A 21956-nucleotide genomic window follows, 5' to 3' on the forward strand; every position below is an offset into this window, starting at 1 on the left:
AAAACAGTTGTAAGTACTCCGAACTGGCCATCATTCCAGGTAGTTTAACAAAAAAATTTCAACCCCCTTGATCTTGCAGTAAATAAACCATTCAAAGACAATTTGCAGGATAAGTGGGAAGACTGGATGATGAATGGCATCCATGAATATAACAAAACAGGGCAGATGAAAATAATGTCATATAAAGATATAATTACGTGGATTGTAGAAAGTTGGGCTGCTGTAAGTGAAAACTGTGTTAGAAACAGTTTCATTAAAGCACAGGGGAATGCAGTGGCGCCTGGTGACAATGATTATGAAACTTAAGAAATACCAATGAAATTTTTAACACAACTGATTCTTTCAATATTGAGTTTGATGAAGAATTTTTTGGATTTGAATAGTGTAATGTTCAATAAATATTAAGTAATACTTCTACCTTAGTTTTGTTATTACATTAGATTTACCTGTCATACCTTTCAAATGTATACCCCGCATTAAGTCTAAATTTTTAAAGAATTTAGACTTTTTTTGTATAGATAACGCGCGCGTTATCTATTGAAAAATACGGTAATATTAAACCATTTTACTCACTGCAGATTTTACTGTATACTTCTGCCTCTTTAACAATTAGAAATCAAAACCATTTTAGAAAATAAAACTGCTAATTTTAGCATTCGAGATGCATTAGTGAGGATGTTTAGAAATCTGCTAACAGAATCGGAGTATCTCCATCACAACTTATTTAACTCACGATAGTGTTCTAGTACCTTCCTTGTCAGCAATAAAATCTGGATTGAAATTCTCACATTTCATATGATAAAGGATGTTTAAATACTATATATAAAAGTGAAAGATTTATTGCCAATAACTTTAAACATAAGGAATGAACTTCTCTAATTCTGTTTACACTTACTCAACCCCCATCCACACACACACACATCATCTGTCTGAAAAAACAACGAACAGTAATTGCACAATAGCTTCAATACAAATTATCTAGACGTAAAATATTTAGGCATCCTGAAATGTTTCTACTTGATATCTTTTGCAGTAGCATAACAAATATTTTCATTTCATTAATTAAAACACTGATGCAGAATATTCTATGCAGTAAGATGTTAAAATAAACACTAATTTTTATATAATAAAATTGTAAAATTACTGCAATACAGAAGAAACACAAAAGAATAATACATGGGAGATATACATTTCTGTATAATAGTAATAATAATGTTTCATTTAGTGGTAATTTATCAGTTAATTAACACCAATTAAATTCATAATATATTAATGGCATTGATTAATTTTACGAAACTTAGAAAAATTGGTTAAGTTTGAAATTGCTGCGCTGACTAAATAAATGCATTTTATATACTTGTGAAAATGCCTTATTCTGCATTCTTTTGGTCTATAAAAAATGTGCTTTTATATATATATATATATATATATATATATATATATATGCAAATTCATTTTTACTCGGTTGGAATATTATGAAAAAGTTTTAATGACTGTTACTGAGAGATATCTCGGTAGCAGTGATTAAAACTTTTTCATATATCAGTTATTTTTTTAATAGTGGGCACAAAATAGTTTGGAAATTTTCCAGTAGGTCTCGCTGAAAGAAAAAAAAACTTTGACACAAAACATGTACATGTATTGCAAAGCTTCCTGCAGTCAAATACTAATTATTTATTACTTTTTTTTTTCAAATATTAATAATCCCTTCTTATGTAGAAGTAACTAAAATGACATGATATGTAATGTAACAGAAGAAAATCATGACTGTGAATAAAATAATTATAATACATTTTCCTTTCCCACTTCTGAATTGGTTAGGGCCTGCATTCAGAAATGGGTTGACAGTGAATCTCTACTTTGCAATGAACAACATGGGTTTACTAAGGGAAGGTCATATTTTAGCAACTTGCTCACATTCTATAACAATGTTACCATTGAACTAGATAATGGGAATGGATACACCATGATACTTTTGGATTTTGCTAAGCCTTTTGACAGAATACAGCATGGCAGACTACTGCATAAATTGGAGAAAATGGGTTTGGGTTATACAATATTAGCATGGATAAGAGGATGGCTGACTGACATATCAAAAAGTGGTATACGGGGGATCTGATTCTGCAAGGGTTAAGGTAACAGGTGGTGTACCACAAGGATTAGTGCTTGGTCCACTGTTATTCAATCTGTACACTGAATAACAGAAAGAAAAAAAAATGATATTGGGAAGGATCTGACAAGCGACATACAGTTATTTGCTGATAATGCAAAGATAGGTAGGGTAATCAGGAATGCTGCTGATATGCAGTCTTTGCAGAATGATTTGAATAAGCTGGAATTGTGGGCATGGGAAAATGGGTGTCAGTTCAATGTCAGTAAACGTAAAGTCATTTACTTCGGCATGATTAGATATCCAATGTCGTATTATGTTGGTGGGATTAGGCTAGAAGAAACTGATGAGGCTAGGGACCTTGGAGTGTTAATAGATAGGAAGTTGAGTTTAGGGGCCATGTGGCAAAGATTGCAAATACAACTCAAAACATAACTGCAATGCTGAAACGAACGTTCACATGTAAAGATAAGGATGTTATTTTGCCTCTTTACAAGGCCTTGATAAGACCTCACTTGGACTATTGTGCACAGGTCTGGTCTCCTGGTTTCCGTTGTGATTCTGATATATTGGAGAGAGTACAAAGGAGAGTGTTAAAAATGATACCAGGAGTGTGGAATACTGATTATGAAGACAGATTGAGAATTTGTAGACTGCAGACACTAGTAAACAGGAGAAAGAGGGGTGATATGATTGAGACTTACAAACTTCTGAAAGGGTCATACAGGATTTCAACTGATGGTATTTTTCAATTTATGGAGGGTGGGGAAAGGACGAGAGGGTATCCTTGGAAGCTGAGAATGAAGGCTGCCAAGAAGGGTGTGAGGGCTAGAATTTTCTCTCAGAGGGTGGTGCGTGATTGGAATGGATTGCCATTGGATGTTGTGAGTGCAAGCAGTGTGAATGAATTCAAGAATAAGTATGATAGCTGGTGTGTGTAGTATGTGCTCTCCCTCGATGAGGCTCTGACTCCCTGGGGGGGTCTCAATAATAATAATAATGTCAATTAGGTGCTGATATATGGCAGTCAACAATCACAGCATTTTACAAAACCCAGTTACTTTTTTTGCGCAACTGACCCACATTTACTTCTTGTTATACTGTATTTGTTTAAATGCAAACACAGGCACTGTGTTTTGGCAGACATGATTATTAAGAGTGAAAGAAAAGGCTTCAGAAATGTATCTGTATCAATGGATGCAATTTCTTTGAAAACTATGCCAATATTAGTTAATAACTGACTCGAATGCAATTCATCCTACTAGGAGAAAACCCTGTCTTTTCCATTGAACAGTGAGCTTTTAAAATGCTTAGCATCGAAATTATTTTACTCCTTGCATGTTTTGGGATATGTATCTTCTAACACTTTCGAATTGGTTTGGCACACTGAATTTTCTCCACCACCACTACCTCAAAAGGCTCTCCCTGTATAAACAACCTAGATATCTTGTCAACACCTGTGTATGTAATTCATTTCAGAACTACAACCATCCTTGTAAGAAATAAATAATATGCACTGCACTGCACTGCTTTTATAGACTGCCAACCAAGCAGGTGATAAAAGTTTTATTCTTATGCCGGTAGCTGTGGCATTATACTGGGTTTGTTTTTGAGTCATAGCAGTACATGTACTGCTATGACCAACTTTAAAGTTGTTTAATTAAATACCCCTGGTTACATAAGTTGAATTTACATGTTCGAATCATTTATGTGTATCGTAGTTTTTCCTTCTTGAAATAATTATTTTATTCATGACTGGGTTGTTTTTAAGTCAAATTAGTTTAGAAAGAAAAATTACGTCTGAGAATTTCTTCATTGTTTAATGCAAAACATCAAGAATGGGATTTTGTCCCACTTCATGGAATTAAAAAGAAAAAAATTCAAATATTTTGTAGTAACATATGTTTAAATTTTAATCTGTCACTTGTGACACACCTAGAACAAGAATGATATTAAAATAACTGATATAACCACAAGAAATAACATATTTTAAAACTCTTTAATCCCCTATGTTCCATAAAATTGTAACAATTTGTTCTTTTTCTGAGGTTTGAAGAAATTTGAAGACACAGAGGTGCAGGCTGTCAACTAGTTTTTTTGTGCTGCAATAAAAGTCCACAACTGAGATTTACCAAACTTTGTGTGAGATTGGGGGGGGGGGGGATGTTCCCCAGCATATCCAACGGTTGTCAGATGGGTCACCAAGTTTAAAACTTGACATCCTGAGACAACAGATGGAAGGTCAGAAAGACCTTTCACAGCAATCATACCTGAAAACATCAGGTGTGTGACATTATCCTTGATGATAGACGAATACCAGCCAAAAACAATGCAAAGACTCTGGGGAGGTATCCAGGGAATGAGTTGGGGGTCATCATCCGCCAACATCTTGAATGCAGAAGCTCTCAGCAAAGTAGGTCCCCAAATGTTTGGATACTGACCAAAAGAGAGAGAACGCATACCGTCATCTCACTTAATTTTGAGTTATTTTGAGAAATCAGACATAAATTTTTTTTGCTTGTACTGTGACTGTTGATGAAACATGGCTTCATCACTATGACCCAGAGGCTAAACAACAGAGAATGGAGTGGAGACACAAAGATTCCCCATGGCGAAAGAAGTTCTGAACCCAAAAGTCAGCAAGGAAAGTTCTTGCCATTATCTTCTGGGATATGGATGATGTAATCCTTACCAAGTATCTCAAAAAAAAAGGTGAAACTGTTGCAGCAGCAGCTTATTCAACAGCTCTGAAGGAATTAAAGGATGTACTGAAGGAAAAATGTCACAGAAAACTGAGCAGAGGCATGTAGCTTTAGCAGGACAACAAACCTGTTCACACTGCTCATGAAACCCAACAGACAATGCACAACTTGGGCTTTCAGTGTCTGCCTCACTCACCCTATTCGCCAGACCTTGCCCCATCTAACTACTTTCTATTCCTAAATTTAAAGAAACACTTGAAAGGACCAAAATTTACCATGGATGATGAAGTCATATCTGCAGCTGAGGACTGGTTTGTGCAACAAAGGACTTTTTTCTCAGAAGATTGCAAATGATGCAGCAGTGTTGTAACAAGTGTATAGCACTTCATGGGAAATATGTAGAATAATGTGTAAGTTACATAGTTCTACCTCAATTTCTTCTGGTGATTATCATAACTTTTCAGCACACCCTCGTAAAACGATCAAGCATTGAAAGTAGCCACATTGTGGTAACCACAGAAATAAGCTTTAATGAAAAACACAGATGTTCCGTACTGAAAATAACTGAAATATCTTGGCTTTTCATTAAAGTTTATTACTATGGTTATGTTAGTTTTGTTGTTTGATATATAAATATTTCTTTCAAGCTTAACAGTTGTGATATTACATTATTTCTCACTTGGCCTGGAAGTGTCATTCCGTCTCATAACTAGCAGTTATGAAAATGGTTTGCATTACAGAAGGCTATGTCCACACTGATGATGGAATGAGCTATTCATTCTGAAGTGTATTCCTACCTATATTTAATTAATATTAAAACTAATTCTCTATTTTCACCATGAATATGTGCTGTTGTAAACAATGTCAGTGCCATAAGTACCAAAGTCATAAAGGTACAACTCTGAAGTGATTTATGAGATTGTCAGTTATGCCTGCTAAAATTCCCTTTTCCTCTTCAGAATCAGATACTACCATATCAGTATATTCTGGAAGAAAAAAAAAACTTTGGATCAGTAACATCTGTTTATAGCATTGCATGTATTCTACCACATGAGCAAAAGTAACATTCCAATAGTATGGTTCTTTAGACTTTATGTCACACAACAGGAATGCCAAAAGGCATTAATTTCTTCATATTTGACTACAGTTTTAATGCTTTGACACAGCACAGCATAATATATCTCTTTAACACACACATATACACACACAGTGATGCCTGAAATATCCAATCTTCAAATGAATGAACCTTCAATTAACGAACCCTTGAATGGTTAATATGTCAACTTACTTCTAGTATACAGCACATTGTACTTCAGTTCTCTACCCCTTCAACTAACCAGTAAATTGTTTTCATTGTAGTTGATAGTTGAGAGATTACTGTATATATGAAGTAAGCTATGTCTTGAGTTTGCTGACCTACAGAATAATTGATATAAACAATAAATCTGGTTTATTTACACATGCACAAAATGATGATAAAAAAAACTACAAAACAATATACTTAAATCAAAAGTAATGAAATGCAATGCATGTTGCAAGCTAGAGCCTGGCTTTTTAGATAAGGCTTCAGTAGCAGTTGTAGTTGATCAAGATAGAAGAATGGTGGTTCTGATTAATTTTAATCAGGGAATTTGAACAGATTATCAGAGGAAAAGTGAGTAGTTACCAGCCCAATCATGCAAAGGGAAATTAAGATGGCAAAATCATATGCAGAGTACATAACTGCATAACTCAAGGAGGTAATGTGATTATATTGCGGGGGGGGGGGGATACATTTCAAGCCTACACTACGCTAGAATGAAGAGCATGCCACAGCCATTGTAATTATGAGAGAGACCCAGACATGCAGAAATATATACCACTGTACCAAGCCTTGATCAAGAACTATCTGGAATGCAGAGCGACTGGTTGTACAGTGCTTGAGATTAAATTTTAAAAAGGGTGTAAAATGCCATTTGTAGAGTGCCATTTGCAGAACCTGGTGAATAGGAGGAGCAATGTATTTAAGAAACAAACTGGAAAGGAGTTGTTACCAGAACGTTGTTACCCTGGAAGAAATACAAGGAAGGTGTTAGAGGATAGTGAGGAGTAGAGTTTTTTTGCATGGTGAGTAATCAGTGAGGGGAATGCATTGTGCAAGCCACTACCTGCACTGCACGTAAGAAGAAAAAGAGAGGACAAGCAGGAGACCTTCTTATTCTAGAAATGAAACATGGCAATAGCTACTTCATTCCTCTAATAAGCTGGGCAGTGTTTTACCAGAGATCAAGTTGGCATTTTCTCCACCTAGGGAGGGGTTATGTTTTTAATTTCATGCAAGAACGACCACACTCACACCTATGGATAATACTCAGATCTACACATAAGATGGGATCTCCCTTATTGGACTGACTCATAGCCCCCATTTCCTGGCATAAGCAATCACATCTATATCATTTTCTGATTAAAAACTAGGAGATCCTTTTCTGCTCAAAACATTACTTCTCAACTATGACTCTTAACTACAAATCCACTCTACTTCAGGTTGATGCCATGTACCAATAACATCCCAAAAATGCTTGTCACCAGAAGTATACAATCCAGTTAATAGAAGATCCATCTCTCACAGCACTTCAGCTGCTTTTTCACATATCCTTTTTTTTTTTTTTTTTGCATTCCTCTATTTTTCCTTCAAGCTGTAAACAGACAAGACTCTGCAGGTTTATATCTGCTCGCAGTCCAGATTAAGACAAAAAACCAGTTTGTATCTCTGTATTTTGGAAGATTCATCCGTCATACAGCTTTTCCTAAAGACTACAACCTCCAGTTGTTCAAAATAACATATCCTCAGGTTCCTTCTTTCTTCTTTACCACTTACCCACAAATGGCATTGTTGTGTTACATAGGTTTCTGCACCCTCTTGCATGGGTTTCTTATATAAAAATAATAATTAAATAAAACTCAAAAATTTTTGTTTACAAACATCAAAATAAGTTAAAATAAGACATTAAGCAAGTTGGGATTGGCAAACCATGCTCTGGATACTCCTTCACATAGGATCAGATGGAGAAAAACATCTATATTACACAGAAATTGTTACAGGTCTGAGAATCAGCATCAGCTATGAAGCACTCTCCCAACCTCAACAAGTATGGTTGCATTAATTTACCAAAGATCTGGGAAACTATCATTTTAAGATCTAAGCCAGACTTCTCTAAATTAACTTTGTAGTTATCCGACACATAGAGGGAGCAATGTAATTACGGTGTCAATTACGATTTAAACTATTTCTACAATTACGTAGTTTAGTGCTGTGTGCCCATCACAGTTATCATTGTGCCATGCATGGAAAACCAGCAAAATATTAGTGAGTTCAATAAACATATTTTTTTTGCTCTTGATGTTGTTTATACCATTAAGTATTATTATGAGTAAAACATTAAAAATCATCAAAAACATGGTAATTAAAGAACTGTCTTCAATTAAAAAAAAACATTTATTATTATTATTATTATTTTTTACATCTTCAAAAATACATATACTTTATATTATGTAAAGCCAACAAAATTTTAGCAAACATTACCTAATGTGGACAGCTGCTTCATGTGACGGCACATAGTATGAGGAGAAAGAAGGTCAAGTCTATGATATACAAAACTTGCCTCTAGTGGAAGAGGTGAAGCTTTTAGGACTCTATGTTCTTTAACAGGCTCTACTGATACTACACAAATGGTATATGGAGTACCCTCCACCTAACAAAATCAAGCATTTTAAGGACAAATTAAAACAGCTGATACATAAATGATTTGAGTAAACAACAGTATTTACTAAGTGTGATTTTACCAAATCATATGACATAAATAACAATTTAATCGGATGGCATGCATCAATGACATAACTCAAAACGATTTATTTATTCTCCTTAATTTCATTTTAGAACTCTATTGTGGAATTCTGATGATGCAAAGATAGGCAAGGCAATCAGGGATGCTACTGATATTGCAGGCAATGATAATGCTGTTAGTTCAATGATTAGTAATTCCCATGGAAAGGCTTAGACATTGGTTATGCATTTTTTACTAAATAATTTAAGGAAATTACAACTTCAACTAGGATATACATTAAAATAAATTTTAATATACTTCAATATTTCGGCAACATCACGTTGCCATTTTCAAGAAACTTAAGAACAAGACACATGCACATAGGCACAAAAAACAGTAAGTGAGGAAGAAGCAGGAAGCTATTATTTCTCCTAAAGTCCTATTGGACTTGAGGAAAAATAAAAAAATTCTACAAACAAATAGAGGGGAGAGCCATGGGTTCTCCACTCTCCCCACCCTTGGCCAACTTTTATATGGAGACTTTTGAAGAGAAAGCCTTAAACTCTGCTCCACAAAAACAAACCATTTGGCTTCGCTATGTTGATGATGTGTTTGCTATTTGGCCACATGGCTCCGTTGCACTCCTCTCCTTCCTAACACACTTAAACAACCAACACCCCAGAATCAAATTCGCCCTGGAAGAAGAAAAAAACAACTGCCTTCCTTTCTTAGACACACGTCACCCGCCAGCTGGAACTTTAGTTTTCTCAGTCTATAGAAAACCACCCATAGAGGCAGATACATTCACCAACAATCCCACCACCCCCCTCCACGCAACAATATGAAGTCATTAAAACACTGCACAACAGGGCTAAACTTATCTGTTCAAATGACAATGCCCTAACCACAGAACTAAACCACATTCTCAACAATTTCTCAGCCAATGGCGCTACCCCGCCCCCCCCCAAAAAATATTGAAACTATTACCCCCCCCCCCCCCACACACACACACAAAAAGGATTACTCTAAATCCATCACCATACCCTATATCTGAGGCACCTTGGAAAAAATTACAAAAATCCTAAAAAAACATGGCTTGACTTCTTGTTACAGACCATATAAAAAATTGGCATCCCTTATCTGCTCTACTAAAGACTAACCTCCTCCCCTAGACCTACCTGGTGTATACCAGGTCCCATGTAGCTGTAAGCTGTCCTACTTTGGCCAAACAGGCAGGACAGCAAATATCAGAATTTCAGAACACAAGGACTACATCCGGTTTCACCAATACAGCCACTCTGGTCTTGCTGACCATGCGCTGGATACTTGCCATAGAATACAGTGGAAAAAAGCCACGATAATACACCGTAGTAAATACAAATATGAAAGGCTTTTCATGGAATCAGCTTCAGCCCTAAGAAACAATCCAAACCTCAACAAATTTGGCTGCATGAGACTGCCTCAAATTTGGGAAACCTACATCAGAAGACCTTCAGCCCAATCGCCCAAGAATACCAACATTGCCCACTAGGGGGCACCATCAGGACTTTAGGAGAAATAATAGCTTCCTGCTTCTTCCTCACTTACTGTTTGTTGTGCCTGCATGCACATCTTGTTCTTAAGTTTCTTGAAAATGGCAAGGTGGCATTGCCGAAATATTGAAGTATATTCAAATTTATTTTAATATATATCCTAGTTGACATTGTAATTTTCTTAGATTATTTAGTAAAAAATGATTAGTAAGTGTAAAGTTATGCACTTTGGCAATATATTGGTGGGATTATGTTAGAAGAAACATAAGGGTTGAGAGCTAGTTTTTTCTATCGCAGAGCAGTGAATGAATGGAACAAGTGACTATTGAAGTAGTGAGTGTGAATAACCTTAAGAGAAGATATGACATCTGATGTGGGCGATTTCCAACTTCTCTCAATTAGCACTTGACTTCCTGGAGATCTGAATAATCTGATAAAGTGCAAGTTTTATAATTCCAGAAGCAAACATTAAGATACAGAGTACACAGTTGGTGGGATATCTTACAGAAGGTAGAAGGGATAAGTGATATGGTGGATAAGGGCTTAAAACTTCAGGGTCATGCTAAAACTGTGAGGACAATATAGCAGACTATGGCAGATGCCAAGGACACTGGAATTTAGAGGTAAAGATATTATGGTTCCATTGCATAGGGATTTGATCAGGTCACATATGGATTACTACACACAATTTGCTCACCTGGTTTTCAAAAGGTTGAAGAAATACTGAAGAATCCAGAGGGAAAAAAAATTATTATTATTATTTTTTTTTTTTTCCATAGAAAGTGGAAGATAACAGGAATGCATTTAACCTTCCAACCAGCCAAATCAGATGAAATGCTCAGACACCTTACGATTTTTCATAGATCAAACCCTCATCAGCATTCTGGTTTTCATCATGTAATTATTCTCATGTACCGTTAATCCCTTAAAGGTGATTGTGGTGTCATTGGTGGATTAACATTAACACAGCGACCTTTGTGTCATTTGAGTTGAAATATACTGTGGTATTTGGAATTTCCTTCATTGTCCTTCGATATTTGAACTTTTTGTGGCACAATTTATTTATGTCTGTTCCCAAAGATAAAAATGAATTTCTCATGTGTGAAAATTAATAATCAATTCTGAAATGATCACAGATCAGCCTTCACAATGAATTTATTAGTGATAGTAAATTTGTTATTTTTCAAATCAGTGCAATGAAACAAGATAATTTATGTTCTTTCATTTTACTGACACTACTGCAGAAATTATTTTTGTGCAATTTTCAAATGCTTGCATTGAAAATCATTATGTTAATTTTTTTTTTTTCCAAACAAGATGTATTAATATAAATATCAACTTTTGCTTCTTTCCTTACAAAATACCATTATGTAGATTATGATATTTCATAATGATTTTAATGATATTTCAGCCGCCTTCTGCTTAAAATTGCAACAGATGAAGTTTTTTTTTTTTTGGGTGGGTGGGGGGGGGGGGGTGCACATTCCCATAATCTCCAATGCTTAGCGCCTGTAAGTATGATGAAAGATATCCTATAACAACAGATTCAAAATTTAAGATCATTTTGAAGATTTCCAAATTGCACCCTCCCCTCTCTGCTCCTGCAACTGAATTACAAATAACTACAAATAACTATTCAATTTTCTACTGGTTTGAAATTTTTAACAAACAGTATTCAAATCTATCACTTCATTATACCGTTTTGACAAAAGAAATAAGACAATATAAAAACTGTTTATATGTATGCCACAAAAAAGAAAGTTAAGCAGTATTAGTCCCCCACCACCAAATATTACACTTTTACTACTGCTAGTTGTAATTTCTGAAATAAGCGGTCTTAGAAATACTAGATAATAATCCTCTCAGCTGGAGGAAAATGCTAAAAGCTTAGATTACTCTCATGGCTATTGAGAAAGAAAAGAAAGAAGACAACTTCTCCAGAAAGTGCAGAATTCATCAGTAATGTCTTTTGTTTTTAATTGACTGATTAGCAGACAACCTAAGCAGAAATAGATATTTCTTTAACAGGCTGATATTGTTGTATTTATGTCAAAATAATTTCTTAATTTATAATAATCAAACTTCACTTTTATTATCAAAAAAATTATAAATTATTTGATAGTTATTTGATAGATTTTACTTTTATTTATTTTTATTTTATTTTTTAAGGTGCATGTGTGTTATATAAGCATTTAATTTTTATTATATGGTTATTTTATTTATCTCTTTTTTTGTTATTTTTGCCAACTGAACATCAAATAATTATAAGAATGACATTAACTTAACTCTAGCGATGTTGCAACCTTTGCAATCTTGGAATTTTCTCTATTAGGAAATTCCAAGTAAACATTCTGATTGTTTCCAAAAGATATATTCATGTTGGATGATGTGCTACTAAAAATATTGCAGAAATTATTTTAAAATATTCTGAAAAAAGATGCTGTCAAGCCACAATTTATTGAAATAAATACAGTTTGAATATTACTTTTTTTTTTTCTTGCACTATTCTGATATATGGAAATATGCATGCTAAGTTACTACAGATTTAGATACACTCTTGTGGTTTGTAAACAACCCCTTCTGTTTTTCTGAACAAGAAATTATAAGTTAAATTGCATTACATCTTATTTTGAAGCTAATTTTTAGAATATCACAAATTTATATTCAGTAGTATAAACACAACTGAAAAATGAAACAGATTATTATTGTTGTTCTTTGTAGAGTGCTCAATTTCACTAATAATAATTCTGTTTCTTAACTGTTGTAAAATATATGGTGAAAGTTTTTTCAGACATGTTCTATGCAGAATTCATTTCGATTTTTAAATTGATTATTAAATTACTTAAGGAATTCACATAGTCAACTGGAATATAAATTAAAAAAAACTTTAATGTATACCTCTTATATTTCGGCAAAGTCACGTTGCCATCTTCATAGGAACTTAAGACTAAGACACTTGCACACAGGCACTAATACAGCAAATGAGGTCGAAGAGAGAAGACTACTGTTTTTCCTAAAGTCCTGATGGTGCCTCCTAGCTGGCTATATTAAGTGTTCTTGGCCGTTGGGCTGATGTTCTCATGATGTACGTCTCCCAAATTTGGGGCAGTCTCATGCATTCAAATTTGTTGAGGTTTGGCACATTTTTTTCAGGGCTGAGGCCGATTCTATGAATAGTCTTTCAAATTTAAACTCGCTGTGGCATATTACTGTGGCTTTCTTCCAACGTATTCTGTGGCAAGTATCCAGAGTGGTCTGCAAGCCCTGAGTGGCTGTACTGGTGAAACAGGATGTAGTCCTTGTGTTCTGAAATTCTGATATTCGCAATCCTGCCTGTTTGGCCAAAATAGGACAGATTACAACTGCAAGTGACCTGGTAAACACCAGGTAGGTCTGGGGGGGGTCTTTTGCGGAACGGATAAGGGATGCCAATTTTCTATATGGTTTGTAACAAGAGGTCAGGTCATTTTTTTTTAGGATTTTGGTTATTTTGTCAGAGGTGTCCCGGACGTAAGGACTAGTGATTGATTTAGAGTAATCTTTATTGTGAGGGGGGGGTTTGCGATTTACTGGTTTTAGTATTTTTTGGGGGGTTGTGTAGCCATTGGCTGAGAATGTGTTAAGAATGTGTTAAGGATGTGATTTAGTTCAGTGGTTAGGGCATTGTCATTTGAACAGATTAGTTTAGCACTGTTATGTAGTGACTTAATAACACCATATTGCTGTGATGGGGGGGGGGGGGAAGATGTTGGTGAATGTACCTGCCTGTATGGGTGGGTTTTCTATAAACTGAGAAAACCAATGTTCCATCAGGCTGGAGGGTAATTAGTGTGTCTAGGAAAAGGGAGGCTGTGCTATCCTCTTTTTCCAAGGTGAAAATGATTCTGGGGTGTTGGTTGTTTTAAGTGTTTTAAGAAGGAGAGGAGTGTATCTGAGCTGTGTAGCCAAATAGCGAACACACATAGTAGTGAACCCATGGCTGTCCCCTCTATCTGTTTGTAGAATTTTCCTGCCAAACGAAATAGCCTGAGTTCGTTGTGAACTGAAATAGGGCTGAGATATTAGGAGGAATTTGGCTTAGATGAGCTCTAAGGATTCCTTGAGTGGGACATTTGTGAATAGGGAGGAGACATCAAAACTGACCATTATGTCAGTATGTTGGAGAGTAAGGTTTTCTATACTGGCTTCGAAGTGGGCTGAGTTTTTTTTATGTGTGATGGTGTGTTGCCAGTATAGTGTGTTAGCTCTTTGGCTAAATGTTTGGCTAATTTGTACATTAATACCAAAGTGTATAGGGAAAAGTGGTTGCCGATACTTTATAGTTTACTATATTCGGCATGAAACTCTGATTCCAATCTTTGAGTTTCTTATTCGGTTTTAAAAGAATGTGGGATTTAATATCCCCTTAATTTAAACAATGTTTATATCGCTGAAATGAAGCTCATTAGTTCTTTATATTTAAGTAACTTAATGGTTGCACCTGTTTGGAAACTCGTATAGCAGAGTATATAAGTTCTTTTCGCTATACACTTTGGTATTAATTGGTCTAGCTACTCACTGATGAAGCCTCAAAAAAGGCTGAAACCAGTCTGAGTAGTGCCCTCCCACCATGATGTAATAACAGCATACATTTCCTAGGTAATGTGTTTCTCCATTATGGAGAATACCTAAGAATAGCGATCAGAACTTTACCGACTTTGCTGCGAGTTCTCCGGTATTGTACTACGTACTAGGGTCACTTGCATTAGCTCACGCTAGTGGTCGCCGATACTTTATAATTTACTATATTCGGCATGAAACTCTCTGATTCCAATCTTTGAGTTTCTTATTCGGTTTTAAAACAATGTGGGATTTAATATCCCCTTAATTTAAATAATAGTACTAGTTAATCTTATTTTTAATCGCTCTTCCAGTCAATGAGAATAACAGAATATTATTATTCTCATTGACTGGAAATTGAAATGGATCGAAAGGCACATCTGAAAAGATATCAAGGGTGCTTAACAAAAACCAACTACACACCGTATTTTAACCTTATGTGAAATTGGCAACTCTCATCCATTCGCCTAAGGATAGTTTCACTCCTTTATCACATCCAGGAGTCTATGAAGTGCCCTGTTCTTGTCATACAGACTACAATGGACAGATAGGAAGAACTGTGGTCATCTGCCTCAGTGAACACAAAAAATATATCCGGTACTTTTGCTATGGCAAGTCGGGTCTGGCAGACCAAGCTTTGGATACCTTGGCACACAGGATCAATTGAAAAAAAACAAAAGTACTGCACTGAAGCTTCTACCAGTCAGAGAGTTTGTACCTGGAATCAACAGAAGCCCTAAAACATACTCCAAACCTTAACAAGTATGGCTGTATAAATCTACCAAAGATTTGGGAGACAGTCATCCTAAGAACAAATTATTATTTATTTATTTTAATTTTTTTTTTCAAAACTTTGGACTACTGTTTTTTTTTTTTTTTTTTAATTTAGATGGCGCCGTATTAGGACTTTAGTCTTGTGTTGCATGCTGCAATTACTTATACTAGCTCCACCGTTACACCAAATTGTGGTTGTCTCACATTTGTAACAAACTCTGTGTGCTCTGAAGATGCTAGATATAATACCAGTGAAATATTAGCTTTTAAGTTAATAAATAGTTATTTTCTTATCATTCTGTGTTCGCATCAATACCGTTTAAATCCAATTCAACATGTGTGACGAACACATAAACCTAGCCACATGTTAAGAAAGTTGAAGTGCAATGAATTGCAGATTACATACTAAAGATTATTCATTTGGTGATAAAATAAACATTTTTGTATTGTTCTTCATAAAGAAAATTATACAAGTATAAACCTTCACACAATCTCTGATGTATTCTGCAAGCTATGATCATGAATAAAAAATAAAATAAAGCTTAATTTTTGAACACATTTTTTTTAAAGACTTCGATTTTCATCATCAAATTCCTGACGCGTGCCCTCAAGGGATATACAGGATATGATAGTACTACATTAAGAACTTAAATCATTACTAACTTCCTAACTACAATTTTCCTCCAAATCAATCTTATCTGCCAGCATTCCAACATTATCAGATCTTATATTTCTGTCTTCTAAGGCACTTTTTACTATCAATCTACCTATATCTTAGTCTTCCTCTGAGTCTTTTTCCTGGAAAAGAACTTGTTTAGCTAATCTTCCCTTTCCTATTCTGTTTAAGTGACCATATCACCTGAGATTAACTCTGCTAACACATTCCTGGATGCTTACAATTTCAAGTTCTTTCCTAATATCCTCATTTTTAATATATTGCCATTGATGACATCTGTTCACAACCCTCTAACCTTCACGATGCTTGTATCTGTTGTTTCTAGTTTTAGGTCAAGCTGTTTTATTTCTAACCCAGCTCTCAGATCCATAAGTTAAAATTGGTTTGAACACTGTCTTGTATACAGACAATTTAGTGTTTTGACTAATTTCTCTCTTATTCCACATAAATTTATTCACTTGATTTCCTTCCATACCATCTTTGTTGATTCTGTTGGCTATTTCCATATTTAATTTACAGTCTTCACTAAAAATTGTGTAAGTAGATGAAATGTTTTACCTGTTCTATAGGTTCTCCATTCATGATGCATTTGATAATTTCAATGTATCTGCCTATTTTCATTGCCATTGTCTTGTTATTGCTGTTTTTCATACCAAATTTATTACAACAGTTATTCAATTTAGTGAAGGAATCTTGCAGACTTGTAATGGATTTATTTAAAAAGTGTAACATCATCTGCATAAGGTAAAGAGCTGAGATTACCATCTTCACTTTTTATATGAGGTTTAATACCACTTTCCTTCATAATGTGATCCATATAGATAATGAATAACAGAGGGGATAATGTACCATCTTCCTGTTACTTTCTTCAATTCTAACCGCTGACTGATAACTCAAATAAAGATTAAGTATTTCTCAATATAATGCCCCAGTGACACAATATAACTGAACCGTTTTGAATAGCTTTTCTCTTGGCACCTTGTCATATGCCTTTTCCAGATCTACACACTTTAATACAGATCACTGTTATATTCTCGTCATTTCTCAACTATTTGTCATTGAGAATACATGTGAAATTATAAAGTTAGTGATTATGACAAGTTAGGAGAGACAGCTTGGAGCTATAGCATGAAACAAGATATTGAGTGGTAAGGAAATAAATGCTGCTTGGGAACTGACAAAGAAATACATAACATCATCAATATGTGAATGTATTCTGAAGGCCAAAAGGCTCAATACCGTAGGTGTCCCCCCACCCCCCCCCCCCCCCACCCCCCCCCCCCCCCACCCCCCCCCCCCCCCACCCCCCCCCCCCCCCACCCCCCCCCCCCCCCACCCCCCCCCCCCCCCACCCCCCCCCCCCCCCACCCCCCCCCCCCCCCACCCCCCCCCCCCCCCACCCCCCCCCCCCCCCACCCCCCCCCCCCCCCACCCCCCCCCCCCCCCACCCCCCCCCCCCCCCACCCCCCCCCCCCCCCACCCCCCCCCCCCCCCACCCCCCCCCCCCCCCACCCCCCCCCCCCCCCACCCCCCCCCCCCCCCACCCCCCCCCCCCCCCACCCCCCCCCCCCCCCACCCCCCCCCCCCCCCACCCCCCCCCCCCCCCACCCCCCCCCCCCCCCACCCCCCCCCCCCCCCACCCCCCCCCCCCCCCACCCCCCCCCCCCCCCACCCCCCCCCCCCCCCACCCCCCCCCCCCCCCACCCCCCCCCCCCCCCACCCCCCCCCCCCCCCACCCCCCCCCCCCAAATAGAGTATTAATGAAGAATTGGAACAGCAGTACTACATGATTGCAGTCAAAGATAAAATGGTGTGTGTTTACTTTGTGATACTGTGATTTTAACAGTGAAACAATACAATGTTCAACAGTATTATGGTACACATAAGGACCACAAATATGCAAAATTGGAAGGAGAACCAAAAAAAAACTATATTTATAAATATGAAGCTTCAGAAACAAAAAAAACCAATTATTTCAAGTGATGACAGGATGAAGTAATGAAATTACTGAAGCAACTTATGAAGTAGCATATATACTTGGGAGAAAAGGTAAGTCACATAATGATGTGGAAATCATAAAACAGTGCAATGCATGTCTGGATTCAGATGAAGTTAATAAATACAACTTCCTCTTTCACTAAGAACTTTAACCAAACAATAACCTAAATAAGCTGTCAACATTACTGAACAATGAAGATACTTACTTTATTGAAGTTTTTCCATTGGTTATAATAAATTAAAGATATCAAGAAATTATATACTGGGTTTGGTAGAACCTCTGCTACTAATGGCTCGCAAAAAGTTAAACAAGTTTGAGAGCGGTTAATAGTTCAAAGGGGATCAATCGTTCAATGCTGTTGGCATACTCTCCCTCAATGAGTCTTTGGACTCCCCAGAGGTGTTACATAATAATAATAATCCTTTATCCAAGTGTAAGCAAACAAAGTTTGCGACTGAAATATTTTCAGGACTGGGGCAACTCATATATAGAGGCTAATGACTTCACACCACTTGCATTGGTATCCCATAATGCAAAGCACATATCCTTGCAGACATGTACACCCTCTGTCCAAAAAGAAACTGAACTTTTCGAAAAAAGAAGAAACTAGCGGTGCCACCCGTTGTATCTTTTTTGTTGTTGTAAGCGGCAACCTTCCTAAGTGTTATGTCAACTGTTTATGACATTTGTTTCATTAGAAGCTGAGTTATAGTGCCAAGAGTGACAGTGTGTTTTGATGAACGGTCAGAAAGTGAGTTTCAAACAGAGAGCTGTGATTGACTTTTGTGTTAAACTTGGTAAAAGTTTTACCGAAATGCTTCAAAAAGCATACAGTGATGAATGCTTATCCCGTACTCAAGTTTACGAGTGGTTTAAGCAATTTCAAAGTGGTTGTGAGATGCTTGAGGACAACGAAAAGCTGGGCCGTCCAAAAACTGAACTGAGCCAAGTTAACATCCAAAAAGTGCATGATTTCATCAAAGAAAACCCAAAATCGTCCATGAGATTGATTGTAGATGAAATGGGATTCCAAAATTAACTGTGCACAACATTTTGACCAAGAGTTTGGGCCTTCATAAATTGAATTTGTGATTTGTTCCCTACAAGTTGACCGACGACCAAAAAATGTATCAAATTGAACACTGCAAGGACTGCATTAAAACCACTCGTAAGGACTCAAACTTCCTTGAAATGACTGTTATTGGTGACAAAAGTAGTGTTTTGAGTAAGAGCCCAAAACAAAGTGCCAGAGTGCTGAGTGGAGTGGAGACCACCAGAAGAGGGACATCCAAAAAAAAGTCGCTTGGAGAAATCAAAAGTAAAGACAATGCTCATTTGTTTCTGCGATTCCAAGGGCATTATCCACAAAGAATTTGTTCCGCCTAGTCAAACGGTCAATGATGAGTTTTATCTCGAAGTTTTGAAGTGATTGATAGCGAGAATTCGTCGCAAACAGCATGAATATCGTGATGCATGGTCACTTTTGCACGATCTCATCATTCGAACATTGTGAGGCAGTGTTTGAACAAAAACCAAGTTTGTGTGTTGGATCACACACCGTATTCACCTGATTTAGCACCCTGTGACTTCTTTCTCTTCCCCGACCTCATTTTCTGATGAAAGGAAAGCGATCTGACACCAATGAAAACATTCAAGTGGAAATAACCACAAGCCTCAAAAGTATCCCAAACACCAATATAAAAAACTCATTTAACAAACTGATTGGCTGTGCCAAACACTGTATCGAAACTGAGGGAGAATATATTGATTGAAATAAATATAATTGACCTGTGTTTTATTTTCTATCAAAAGTCTGGTTTCTTTTTGGACAGAGGGTGTATAATGCTATGCATTATGGGAAAAGTCACTACCCAGACTGGATTCGACCGTTATTGAATATTCAAGCACAGGTCAAACTCCAAAAACTCAGCGTTGTTTCCCTCAGTAACAGGTTCACTCTGCCACTGAGAAGACCTCTCAGAACCGGTTGGCTCTACACCGTGGCAGGCTCACCCCACCTCCGAGCAGAGCTGCTCATTTGCTCATATCTCATCTGAGGAGCAACTTCATGGGCTACAGCATTGCTATCCATCACCCAAGCTTCCAACCAGTTTTTGACCTTTATTGAGGTCTCGTCAGTGGTAGCCAGACCCAGAGGTGATGATACTAAGGTTGAAGTAATGCACAAGTCATATTTTCATATATGAGTATCCAAAAGGTGTGTCATATCTTATTATTAAAATACTCTGGATTAGAGATCGTTGTTGAAGTTTTCCCACTTGGTTATACTATAAATTAAAGATACCAAGAAGTTATATACTTTTAATCCTTTATCCAAGTATATAATTTCTTGGTATCTTTAATTTACACTTATTTTATGATTACCCTAGATGAGTCCACTGATATTACTGACTCAGCACAAGTTTATTTTATATTTGCATTATAACTGCAATTTTCAATGAGGAGCTACTAACTTTGGCTACTCTCATTGGAGAACACGTGAAACTGACATTCTTAATATTTTTAAAGATAAATGTTGGGAAGCAAAGCTTAATTTGTGTAATTTACTAAGTGTATGCCACAGATGGTGCTCTCTTGTAATAGTACTGGATCCAACTACATAACTGCAGAGTAAGAATGTCATTTTCAGTTCATCCTTAATGAATGGTTGTTTGTGGTTTTAATATTCATAAGAGCTTTTTTTTTATGACTAAAAATTACTAAAGCTTAAACAAGGACTTTTTATTAGTTGCTAATGTGAAACTTATAACTAAGTAGTTTTGTTCTCGCAAAACTAGTGACTTCTTCAGAGTTTGAGAAGTTTATCTTATAAACTTCTTATAAACTCTGACTCTTACAGCAGGAAAAAAGATAGATAAAGTTGTCCAAATGCTGAAAACTATTACAAAAGAAAATAAATTAATTCATCCTAAAAGAGACATGAATTTATTTCTTGTGCAAATTGAATGAAGAAGAAACTCCATTTATTGTTCCATTCTCAATCAAACAGACAAGTTTCTTTATCTTTGGACAAAGTAGTTATTAACCTTTCCAACCCTTTCATGTTCAGAAGAATCTATTCTAAAAAAAGAAGGTATTCATCACCTTCTGCTTAATTCAGCCAATGTCATTAGACAGAAAGTCTTCTGTTCAGAAGAGCCAACTGCTCCTCTGTAAAGTAACATGGATATAAACAGTGATTCATTCCCTAAAGATCAATTGTGGATGGCATCACCTCTCCTATTCTTTTTCAAAGCATCTAGCTAGGGCATTGCATCAGATCCTCTGACTCTTACATCAAGAATTCAGCTCATTTCATTCAGAAACCATCTAACACAGACATATCATCATCTGATATCTTTGCATTGACATAGTGTCTCTTTTTATTACTGTTCTGGTGGATGATGTGTTAGATCTTTGTTGCAAATCTTTTAACACCAGTCATCAAAATTGTTTGAACATAGCCTCTAATCCAATTTTTTTCAGTGAAATAATGTTTTTTTTTACCAACAATTTGGTTGGACAGTCCTTTATCGCCTCTGTCAGCTGATCTCTTCATGGAGAATTTCAGTAAGTTTTTTTTTAAGCTCTAACTTCTTTGAAACCAGATGTTTCATGGAGATATTAATTATTATTACGTGACGCCTCCAAGGACTAATTGAGGGTGGACACCCACTCCACAATTCTTCATCTCCATCACATCATCTACTGCCTACCACCAACACCACCACTAGCATTTTCACAAACATCCATGGCCACGG

The 21956-nt window shown here is 36.5% G+C and overlaps 1 protein-coding gene across 1 annotated transcript in view; it reads right to left on the minus strand.

The window, feature by feature from the left end:
* The window catches only part of LOC150108527 (VWFA and cache domain-containing protein 1-like), a 420515-nt gene that overhangs the window by 159965 nt on the left and 238594 nt on the right, over window positions 1-21956 (minus strand). Inside the window, exon 15 of the mRNA XM_090415949.1 lies at window positions 8375-8543. Coding sequence (XP_090272075.1) covers window positions 8375-8543 — 169 coding nt within the window. The remainder of the gene's footprint in view (window positions 1-8374; window positions 8544-21956) is intronic.

Source organism: Typopeltis vanoorti, chromosome 3 (assembly GCF_054136105.1).
Source record: "Typopeltis vanoorti isolate ZY-2024b chromosome 3, IOZ_Tvanoo_1.0, whole genome shotgun sequence".
Taxonomy (NCBI): domain Eukaryota; kingdom Metazoa; phylum Arthropoda; class Arachnida; order Uropygi; family Thelyphonidae; genus Typopeltis; species Typopeltis vanoorti.